At 38.6% G+C, this 12,484-nt stretch overlaps 1 protein-coding gene across 1 annotated transcript in view; it reads left to right on the top strand.

Moving 5' to 3' along the window:
• PTPRD (protein tyrosine phosphatase receptor type D) overlaps positions 1-12,484 on the top strand; it is a gene marked incomplete at its 5' end in the record, with an annotated part of 288,177 nt that overhangs the window by 230,942 nt on the left and 44,751 nt on the right. Inside the window, one exon of the mRNA XM_081317525.1 lies at positions 2,574-2,749. Coding sequence (XP_081173651.1) covers positions 2,574-2,749 — 176 coding nt within the window. The remainder of the gene's footprint in view (positions 1-2,573; positions 2,750-12,484) is intronic.

The raw sequence follows: 12,484 nt of genomic DNA, 5'->3' as shown, positions 1-12,484 counted from the left end.
CCTCGAGCCATACATCCTAGAATGTGAAGTGAAGTGGGCCTTAGAAAAACTGAGCAACAACAAAGCTAGTGGAGGTGACAGTATTCCAGCTGAGCTATTCAAAATCTTAAAAGACAGTGCAGTAAAAGTGCTACACTCAATTTGCCAGCAAATTTGGAAAACTCAACAGTGGCCACAGGATTGGAAAAGATCAGTTTACATTCCAATTCCAAAGAAAGGCAGTGCCAAAGAATGTTCAAACTATCGCACCATTGCACTCATTTCTCATGCTAGTAAAGTCATGCTTAAAATCCTACAAGCTAGACTTCAGCAGTATGTGGATCGAGAACTACCAGAAGTACAGGCAGGATTTCGAAGAGGCAGAGGAACTAGAGATCAAATTGCCAACATACGCTGGATCATGGAGAAAGCTAGGGAGTTCCAGAAAAACATCTACTTCTGCTTCATTGACTATGCTAAAGCCTTTGATTGTGTGGATCATAACAAACTGTGGCAAGTTCTTAAAGAGATGGGAGTACCAGACCATCTTATTTGTCTCTTGAGAAACCTATATGCGGGTCAAGAAGCAACAGTGAGAACTGGACACGGAATCACTGATTGGTTCAAAATTGGGAAAGGAGTCCGGCAAGGCTGTATACTGTCGCCCTGCCTATTTAACTTATATGCAGAGCACATCATGAGAAAGGTAGGGCTAGATGAATCAAAAGTTGGAATTAAGATTGCCGGAAGAAATATCAACAACCTAAGATATGCAGATGATACCACTCTAATGGCAGAAAGTGAAGAAGAACTAAAGAGCCTCTTGTTGTGGGTGAAGAAGGAGAGTGCAAAACTTGGGTTGAAACTTAACATTAAGAAAACCAAGATCATGGCATCTGGCCCTCTCAATTCCTGGCAAATAGATGGGGAAGAAATGGAAGTAGTGACAGATTTTATTTTCCTGGGCTCCAAGATCACTGCAGATGGGGACTGTAGTCAAGAAATTAAAAGACGCTTGCTCCTGGGGAGGAAAGCCATGGCAAATCTAGACAGCACACTAAAAAGCAGAGACATCACCCTGTCAACAAAAGTGCGTATAGTCAAGGCTATGGTCTTCCCAGTTGCAATGTATGGCAGTGAAAGTTGGACCATAAGAAAGGCTGAGCGCCAAAGAATTGAGGCCTTTGAACTCTGGTGCTGGAGAAGACTCCTGCGAGTCCCTTGGACTGCAAGGCGATCAAACCGGTCAGTCCTAGAGGAGATCAATCCTGACTGCTCTTTAGAAGGCCAGATCCTGAAGCTAAAACTCAAATACTTTGGCCACCTAATGAGAAGGAAGGACTCACTGGAGAAGAGCCTAATGCTGGGAAAGATTGAGGGCAAGAGAAGAAGGGGACGACAGAGAATGAGGTGGCTGGATGGAGTCACTGAAGCAGTAGGCGTGAGCTTAAATGGACTCCAGAAGATGGTAGAGGACAGGAAGGCCTGGAGGAATGTTGTCCATAGGGTCGCGATGGGTCGGACACGACTTCGCAGCTAACAACAACAAGCCGCCCTGAGTCCCTCGGGAGATAGGGCGGGATATAAATCCCATTAATAAATAAATAAATATCTTTTTGGTAGCAACTTTTAGAGGTCACTAGAATCACACTTTTATGCAGTCTTGAAACTATAGTATGTACCCTTGTCATACAAGAAAAAGACACTGGTTAGAAAGAGTATCATGTTTAAGCCAAAATAAATTTCCCAATTTTTTTTATAGTTCTTTGAATTATAATGTCTGTAGAGATTCTCAGTTATCCAGTTCCAGTTCCAAAGGTACTTTTTCCAAAAGGACTTTCTTTGTTTTTTCTTGAAGACATTTTGCTTCTTATCCAAGAAGTGTCTTCAGTTCTGATTTCAGAACTACGATTCTTCAGGCACCAAACTATGCTTATAAAGGAATTCATAGATGACATTAGGGAAGGTATGGAAGAGGATTCTGGAGAAGTGATTACCTAGTATAATGATTAAATCAAGAGTAAGAAAGAAACTCAAAATTACCTCAACTTAATTTTGTTGTGCAGAGATAAATTTGGACAAGGTTTCATGATTTTGTTATATACTCTGCACCAATATATTAGCATTCCTGGAATCTCTAGTTATACCTCATTCTAGCATAAAAATAAGGGACGTGGTGGCTCAGTGGGTTAGGATGCTGAGCTTGTCGATCAGAAGGTCAGCAGTTTGGCGGGTCGAATCCCGAGTCCCGCTAACAGAGTGAGCGCCTGTTACTTGTCCCAGCTTCTGCCAACCTAGCAGTTCGAAAGCACGTAAAAATGCAAGTAGAAAAATAGGGACCACTACGGTGGGAAGGTAACAGCGTTCCGTGCGCCTTTGGCGTCTAGTCATGCTGGCCACATGACCACGGAGGCGTCTTTGGACAAGCGCTGGCTCTTTGGCTTTGAAACGGAGATGAGCACTGGCCCCTACAGTTGGAAACGACTAGCATGCATGTGTGGGGGAACCTTTACCTTTACCTTTTAGCATAAAAATAAAAATGACTATTCATAGTTGAATTCAATAATCATGTCTTTTTTCTTCCCTTTTTTTAGGCATACCTGGCAGTGATTATATAAATGCTAACTATATAGATGGTTACAGAAAGCAGAACGCTTACATCGCAACCCAAGGAGCCCTTCCTGAGACCTTTGGAGATTTCTGGAGAATGATGTGGGAACAAAGGAGTGCAACTGTTGTCATGATGACCAAATTAGAGGAAAGATCCAGGGTAAAGCTTCTTCTTTATGGTAGATGTAATTTAGTAAGCTTTCTTTTATTTAAAAAAGCGTCTCTCACAGATATGACTGGTTGGGAAATTCTGGAAGTTGAAGTGCACAATATTAACAATTGCCAAGGTTGGACAGCCCTGATCTATAAATCTTCCGATTGTAGTTATGATTAATTCAGCACTTATCAAGTTGACAATACTATAAAATGTTCTAAATATTTTTTTTCATTCAACCTACAAACACTGTTCCCATTTGTTTTAATGCATCACTTTTGTCCTCAAGGCACAAATGGAAACTTTGAGACACAAGAGAACTGATTTTTATTGAGCTGTTGTGTAGGAGAGGAAAACAAAATGAAGCATCTTTGAAGTCGTAAGAGCTGTTTTGCCCATGATAAATCAGTTCCTATAGAAAATGCAATAACACAGATTTTTAAATGCAATCTACGTATATTTTACCCTAATAAATCTAAAGTTTTTTCCCCACAGTCCATTCCAATTTTCAACAAGGAAAACTATAAGTTTTATTGATATTGAAAGTGCTCCTAGCCTTATCACATTGCTGTTTTACCAGTCATAAAGAGACATGCAGGGAAACAGTATGAAAAGTGAATGGAGCTACCTAGTTATTTATATCATAAATAACCACCCAGAGTCACCTTACAGAAGAGGTGGGTGACATAAGAAAATTAATAAATAAATATATTTATTGGCCATCCAGAGTTGCCCTGTGGTAAGATGGGTGGCCCACAAATTTCATACATACATGCATACATACATAATATCATACTCATGGAATGTTTAATGCTTCTATCAAAAAATGTGTTAATAATGTGTTCTACATTTTTATTCTTTGTATCTTACTATATATTTTATGGGAATAATTTGGCAGTCTATATAGACACATAATTATGAAGTTGTTAAGTACTATATACATACATGTCCAAACTAAATTAATATTGTAACTCTCAAATATCTATTAGTAATGTAGATTCCATTGTAGGATGGATTTTTTTTTTAGCAATTTCTATTTGGTTTTGGTGCAACAGGCTTTTTTTGCTCCAGCTTAGGAATTTGGTTTTAGCTAGGCCAGGGGTCAGCAACCTAAAACAGTGAAAGAGCCACTCGGAACCGGTTCCCTCACAAAAGGAAAAACTGGGAGCCGCAAAAAATGTGTGCGCATGTGCAGAAAAGGGTTTGACTGAAGAGTGGAGCCAAGGCAAGATATGCACCTACCCTGCATATTTGAATTGATTGGTTGAACTTTTTTAGTCCCACTTTTTTTTTTTTTGATTGCACATGGCAGAGAACTGGGAGCCACAGGAGACGTCTGAAAGAGCCGCATGTGGCTCTGGAGCCGCGGGTTGCAGACCTGTGAGCTAGGCAAATATAATTTTGTTTCTTATTCTTATTTCCAGGAATAAATATAACTTTTATACAGGGAAAAAATCTCTGTATTCAATATAAGAACAAGCATAGCTTATCACATTAGCACAGAGTACTTTTCTCTGAAAGATGTACTCAAACCACTTCTTGATTCTGCATTTTCAATTTTTTATTTTTGTTTTCATCATAATCTGAAGTGCAAAGAGTATGAAAGGCTGTTGTCAACAGGCTACACACAATACTAGCTGACAAAGTGCAGGCATAGCTATTATTCTGGGCGAAGTTGATGGGAGCCTTGGTAACAGTCTAGGTTTCCCTGAAAATTACAAAAGTGTCCTTGAAAAACTCCGAGCTTTTCAGGAATTTCAAACAAATCTAAATAAATGCTACTACTGTTTCCTTTTGTAACTGCATTGCTTCCTTTACCAAGGAAAACAGATTGTTTTATCAGGTGATCTTAGCCCAAACATATTATCTTAGTAAGTTGTTGTTCCTTCACTTGTACAGTATATAGAAGTTCCTCTATTTGATAAGCCGGGTAAACACTCTTTAAACATTTTGGTGCTCTGAGTTTTACTGTTTGCAACTGATTTATTTTTCACAATGTTCAGTAAACATCTTGTTTGTTGGGAATCGTATTTTAACTGAATTACTGACATATACCAATCTAGTTGGCTCCAGCTACATAGGAGAATTAGATAATGAACTTTTTTAACGTGTAAGTTTTTGGATATTACAAAGAGTGAAAATGAACTGTGTGAGCTAAATTAACATTATGCTTATGCAAGTCAACTTCTGCTCACTCAACAGTCCTGCAGAACCTCAGATAGTATCATAACCTTTCACAACAGATTTGGGGAATGTCTTAGGAGCCTCTAGTCAGTAACGTGATAAGCCTGGACAGCCATTATCTTCCGTAATGGAAGGATTCCATTGGATCGAAGCCTAAATTACTATTAAAATAGGAATGACATTTCAGAAGGTCTGCTTGCTATTCATCCGTTTGGTATTCTATCCAGCTTGGGAAATAGACGCAAAAGAGAAGAGCTTTTTCCTCCATTGGCAGATTTGATAATTACTTGATCTTGAAAGCAAAAGCCGTCTGCTATGGGACTTCATCTTTCTGTGTTCCATTACATTTTTTTTTGTTTATTTGCTTTCCTGTTGCTCGGTCCTGCAGCTTTGCTTCAGCTTTCCTAACCTGTGCTGCATAGATAAGGGGATCTTTTTTTTTCCTTATGGGGGAGGGGAAGGGTTGAGGCATCAGCAGAAATGAACTTAGTTGGCTCATTAGCATGTGTTGGAAGTCTGACTACCTCCAGCTTTGAGAACTTAAATATTCAACAGCTGAGAACATTCAGTGAGGTTGTTACAGTGAATTAGTTATTCATTTATTTGCCTATGGGGAAACTACAGGGCAAGGTGAGCTCTTTTATTTATAAACCCTTCTCACTTTATTGTTTTCAATTTAAATGTCATCTCCCAAATCTTACCTGACCTAATCCAGGCCTTTGAGAGAAAAATCAGTTCATTACTTTGATAACATATGCATAATTTATAGCAAAAAAAAAGATTATGCACACAACCATGCATAGAGGAATATTGATAACATATTTGTTAGTGGCATGACTTTTTTGTATAAAATGAAAGTAAAATATTAAAGGAAGAATTTAGAGCTGCCGACTGTCACAAGGCATGAATACATCAACTGATTTGAAGCATTAATATTTGTGACTCTTGGTAAGGTGCTTTTCTACAAAGTCTCCATGTGTAGTGTTACAATAGTTGGTTAATTTACTCACTCTCACCTTAAGATTGTTTCCATGTTAAAGCTAAGATGTTATTCTGTGGTAATAATGTGGCTGCCTACTTTCACTTATCTGTGAAAGAGATATGGTAAATAAGCAAGTCTCTTCTACCAGGATGAATGGCTCTAGTTCTTTCTCTTTTTTCCCCTCCTTCATGGTAATTAATACAATTGTCCTTATACCAACAAAGCTGAGCTTCAAACTAGTTGTGATTATCTACCTGGAGACAATATGTCTATAAAAGATTTCTGAGCATAAATCTCAGACTAGATAAGCTGCACTTTTTTAGTGCATGCCAAGAGCCGGGGTGGTGGGGTGGGGGGGGAGAGGTAATTATTTCCTCTGTTGAAGTGTGTCCAACTCTGGGGGGGGGGGGTGCTCATCTCTGTTTCCTAGCTGAGGGAGCCAGAATTCTCCGAAGATGCTTCCATGATCATATGGTCAGCATCACTATTCGCTGATGTACATGGAATGCTGTTACCTTCCCCACCAGAATGTGTACTTAATTTGCCATTTATTGAAGTTGGAAACCAAACTCATGTCTCTTCTCTTTCCTGAAAGATCCTAACTTGGTTTACTCCATATGTATGGAAAGTCACTATAGACATTAAATTAGATACAAATTAGATCCTTGGTGATTTGGAACCATTATATACCTGTATAGTTTTCAGTAACAGAAATTGGTCTTGAGCACTAACAACTGGGGTCTGTATGTTGTCCATATATTACATAGTAGAGTATAAAAATAGAGATTGATATTGGATCCAGGGATGGCTACATACCTTTTGTGTTCATAAGCAAGAATGTGTCATTCCTATTCCCATTCCAGGCCTTTCATGTCTCTTTCATTAACACTGCTTTGCCAAAGTAATATTCTTATGAGAGTGATATGAAAAAGAAAAAAGAAATTGTCATTCTACTCCTTCCAGACATCTTGCTACCAAGAGTCCACGTAGTGCTAATGATCTCTGTTCCTAAGAGTGATGCCTGACAGCCAAAGAGCTTGGCTGTCTTGTTCTCTTTTTAGCTTTATCAATACTGGCAACAAGATCCTACTCCCTCCATCTCATAAAGAATAGATTAATATTTGATTTTGTCCTAGTGCAATGGAAAGATTCTGTTTTTCTGTTTGAACTTTTCATTGGACAATGCTCTTTCCCAATCGTGCCTTCACTTCATCTATCAATATTTCTATATACCGGTATTTGTATTTGGCCTCAGAGGACACAGAGAAAAAGACAAAATCCAATTTTTGCCATGAAGTTGGTTTCATAATTTTTTGAATCCTTACTATTTGGATTTGATTTGAGTTTAGTATGGCAAGTTATTGTGTTTATCCTTTTGTAGATCTAGTCTATTTTCAGATCCCAACCCACATATATTCAAATCTAGTAGCTGTATGTGCTGTACTATGTTGATTCAAGGTAAAATTGTATCATAATAAAATCCCAAAATATGTAATCAGATTTTTATCCATCAAAGCATTTTCAAAATGCCATACCATAACATGTACACAAAATCTTAACTATCCAAAGAGAGTTGAATTTGTTCCTCCCGGTTATCTTCTGATTGATAGAAATAAGGTACCAATTGAAAAAAAATATATGAGGAGTTTTATGCTGGGTAAAGCATTTCACAGTAGAAAAAAACAATTTATATGATTTTTTTTACTTGTTTTTCTTGGCCACAAGAATTCTTTGAAAACTAGACTTCTATTAGATGGATGATTTCTAGCAATTTATGCTATATTGTAACAGACTGATCTTTACATCACATTCATGTTCCTAAAGGTGCAGCTCTTGTATTAACAAGTCCATGTATAAAAGCCAATTTTTCTCTAATCCAGAGGTAGGTTAATCATTTTATACTGTGTACAAGTGGCAACAGAATCTTTACTGTGTGCCAATTGACAGTCAGGATGGTGCAATTATTTTTAATCTTACATCCATGGTGTGCTGCTGTTTTACTGAATAACACTGTAAGTTAATTCTCTACTGTTATTCCTTTACTGATAGTGTAATTTAGTAGATAATAACCAAGCACAGAAAAGCTTATCAAACTGAATCTTCAAAAGAAAATGTCATGCTAAATGCCAAATACATCAGCAGATATTAAAACTGCATGGAGGTGATTAGTATTCATCCTTGTAAGATCAACAGGTGGCTGAAGCAGATCACAGTTTGAAAATACACTTAAACAGTTTTTAAAGGGAGAGAAGAGTAGCTGAGACCCTGTAGTGCTGGGAGGTCTCTCCAAGGTGGTGGAGAAAAGAAGGCAAATAAAAATCTTACTTCTGTAGTTCTCCAGGAGATTTTTTTTTCTTTTAGAATCAAGACTGGATCTTTGTACCAGAAAATTGCCTGTCTATCCTTGAATGTCAAGGATTATGTTCATCATTTTTTGTGCAAGGTGTGTGTGTGTGGGGGGGGAGGTTTTACATATGGAAATTTCTTTCTGAGCACAACTGCTGCAAAGTTGGACCATCTTTATTCAAATTTATAGCTTGCTGGAGTGTGAAGGTTCATGAATATTCTCTAGTAATATTTGAATTGCTCAGTTCTGCAGTGGTGTCAGCTTTCATTTATATGGGAAAGTAAGTCATTTAGCCCCCACTGATTTTGTTTCAGCAGGTGGTCATATTTTTATCAAATGCAGGAAATCCAGAGGAGACTCTTTACAAGATAGTGTTGTTTAGACATTTGGCATATTTGGCAGTTACTAGAATATTTTATTACAATTTGTATAAAATTAAAAAGGACATGCTTTATTATTATTTCATGACTTGAAATTTAGCTAATTTGATCTCAGCTATATGGTTTCTTTGTTAATATTGGCTGATAAAGTTAATAACTGAATTTCTAAGGATATCATTAAAATAATAGACAATAACATTGTTTTTTGGAATGATAGAATGAATTATGTACTTCTCATCAAGTATATGTAGTTGAATACTTTGTTCTCTCATTATCTCTTCCAACAACAACCTTTTGCTATACATTTTTAAGCATTATCCAATGAATTAACTTTATTATCTTGTGTGTGTGTGTGTGTGTGTGTGTGTGTGTGTGTGTATGTATGCCAATTACTGTGGGGTTTTTTTCATTTTGTTAACCTAAAAATATTAAGGAATACCAGATCTGTAGTACAAAAATCCAGAAGACCACCATACGACAGTAAAATATTTAAATGTTTTTCATATTCTCTGGTGAAATCTAGAAGATGTCCAAATTTTTGCATTTCTCATCAAATGCTCTTAATACCAAGCAATAATAATATCATTGGTGGAATCTACCATAGTGGATGTCCAGATTTTTGCATTTCTCATCTGATGGTCTTAATACCAAGCAATAATATCAGTTCAAGACTTTTTCAGTGCTTATGAACCTAATTATTTGAAACTTAGAAAATTAATTTGTTTGAAGAAGTATAAAGTTCAGCACTCCATTAAGGTGATACAAGGAATAGCAGCTGTTCTTATATAGTGTACTGTAACAATTGTAGTTATCATAAGCAAATAATTGCAAAAGAAAGGCAGAAAGTATTAGCTATAGTATAGCTACGGTCTTTTAAACCATCCACAGTTACAGACAAGTCAGGACCGAACCTAATAGAAAATATTCAGATTACTGTCACCTTAGTTCTAACTTCATATTCTTTTGCAAATATCTCAGACATCACTGCTTCATCTTGTTTCCTGTCTGCTTCTGCCTCAGGCATTCTCTCAACAGCTTTTTTGGGGGGCCGTTTTACTCATGTACTCCTGGATGCTCTGGGATTCATCCATGACAGTGGCTTTGACACTCGTTGGACTCCATATACTCGTTTTCTGGCTGGTGTTTAGCCTGCAGTTGTTGAATTTGGGGCAGACTCCTCCATGTTTTGTGAGGAGCTTCCATCAGCAACCTCTGTGTCTTCCTTTGACCAGCTCACTATACCAGCAGGGTATCTGATGACTGACAGGGCATATGTGTTGATGGTATGGATCATGTTCTTCCCATTGAGCTGATTCTTTAGGACAGGGGTGTCAAACTGTCAGCCCACGGTCCGGATGCATCATGCCAAAACTGCACCCACCCCATTGCCGGCAATGGAAAAAAAGTCACGATACGTCACGACACGTCGCGTGACATTGCAAGATTGACACCCCTGCTTTAGGATATGTCTTATCCTTTAGTGATACTTGGATGTTGCTATCTTTCTTGCTTCCTCACTGTGGTTCCCATGTGACTGTGGAATACCAAGGTATTTGTAGCTGGTCTGTATGTCCACTATGTGTCCCCCTGGTAGTTCCACTCTATCAGTCTTATCTACCTTACCTCTCTTGACTATCATTCCAATAACCTCATTATAGATCCATGTCAGGTGAATCAGGGAATCAATGTTTACAGTTGATATCAACCATGTAGTGAAGATGGTTGGTGTTAATTCCACTCTTGAACTTGTATCCATCCAGTCTTGTGATTATCTTGCTGAGGAAAATCAAGCCTATCCAGAACAGCAGTGGGAACAGTTATGTGCTTTCTCTTTTTCCCACATGTTCCTCCAATACTGTTCAGTTTCTGTTGTTGGTAGTTGTGCTCTTACGGTGTTGTTGCATGGCAGTTGAAAGTACATCTTGGATGGTTGTTTGGAGAACAGGGCATATATCTTCTTGGCCTCTGCTTCTCTAGCATACCTCTTAGCCTGGTAGCCAGTGCTGTTTAGCAGTCTCTAGGGCTTCAGATGCAGTCAAGTCCTATTTTTTTTCAGTAGCTAAGTCTTATTCTTAATCTTTACATCCTTCTGTAGTTCCACCAACTGACTAATCTCTCTCCAAGTTGCCTTGGTTTTAGCTTCTAACCTCAATTTCATGAGGGGTATACTCTATTCTCTTTGATCACATAGCCAACCATATCCAAGAATACAGTGGCTATAGTGTATATCAGTTCATTGGTCTGAGTTATGGTGGCAATCGGGATTGTCACAAGGGTTCTGTTAGCGTTTCCTAGCATAGTATCTGAAGTACATCTCCACTGAGCCTTGGTAATTAGTCTCAAAGGTTGACTGTAGTTAGTTTATCCAAGATCTTAAGCCTCACATTAGCTTCTGTGTCCTGTAATGGAGGGGGTTACAATGATGTAACCCTCAGGTTCCACATTCAGATGTTGACTGCATAATCATTGTTCTTCTGGTATTCTTGAGACCGGTATGTAATGAATAGTTGTTCAATATCTATTTGTGAAATTGTGTGTTGAAGTGTTGGTCAACTAGCTGTTTCTCAGTGTGGATCCAGGTCTTTTCTGCATTCATCGTTCTTTCATACATTTCATATATTTCCTCTCATTAGGTTTGCTGTTGTAGAGGTAAAGGTAAAGGTTCCCCCGCACATGCATGCTAGTCGTTTCCAACTCTAGGGGCCGGTGCTCATCTCGGTTTCAAAGCCGAAGAGCCAGCTCTTGTCCGAGGACGTCTCCGTGGTCATGCGGCTGGCATGACTGGACGCCAAAGGCGCACGGAACGCTGTTACCTTCCCACCGTAGTGGTCCCTATTTTTCTACTTGCATTTTTACGTGCTTTCGAACTGCTAGGTTGGCAGAAGCTGGGACGAGTAACAGGTGCTCACTCTGCTACGCAGCACTCGGGATTCAACCCGCCAAACTGCCGACCTCCTGATCGACAAGCTCAGCGTCCTAACCCACTGAGCCACCGCGTCCCTTTTGCTGTTGTAGAAGTATCCCATAATTTCAGGGTGTCTTGTCTCATTCATGTATGGTTAGTCTCAATAGGAAAAAGTCTTCTTGGTTGATGCCAAATGAATATTGGCACTACAGGGATGATCTCAATGGTGTTCTATATGGAGCTATTTTGTCTGCTTCTTAAGAGGGAAGGGGGGAGGGGGAAGCCCTTTTCCCTGCCATAGCAGAATAATGCCAGCTGTCTCCCGACATGAAAGATAAAAAGATGACTTCAAATGAAGTGGCCTTCCTGGACAAACAGGTAGCAAGAGCTGGGGAAAAAAAATAACTAGAACTATCAGCAGCCGAGCACAGTGAATCAGGTACAAATGGAAGCGGACAGTCTAAATTTCAATAAGGCCGTCAGATCTATTTCATGTTGAAAATAAAAATGAGGTCAATTAGAAATCAATTCTGCTTCAGCGAAAGCAATATACCATACTTCTTGTCATAATAACTAAACATGCCTTATTTTTTTTCCAGTGGACACCTACCAGCTAAGGAAGAGAAAAGTAAATTGGGGAAACATTGTCTTTTATCAGAGGAAGTAGTTTCATGAATCTTCTTTTTCTTAATCCCATTCTTAGATAGTTGTGCTGAGACCTATCATCTGGACTACGGAATTCCAAGAGTACTCATAAAGCTTCATTAAAGGTCTTGCTTCACTGTAAGAAATCCCCTATTAAACTTATAGTATTCTGACTTGAGTTCCCACTGACTCGCACAACATGCTGAGTGCTGTAAAAGCTATTTCAGTAATGTTCCCCAAATGAACCATACCTTCCTTCTCTCCTTCTGGATGATCTGGATCATTTGCACGACAGCTA

The sequence above is a fragment of the Vipera berus genome (assembly GCF_964194415.1).
Source record: "Vipera berus genome assembly, chromosome: 2".
Classification (NCBI taxonomy): Eukaryota; Metazoa; Chordata; class Lepidosauria; order Squamata; family Viperidae; genus Vipera; species Vipera berus.
The sequence above is the reverse complement of the archived record's forward strand: the minus strand, read 5'-3'. Positions and strand labels throughout refer to the sequence as shown.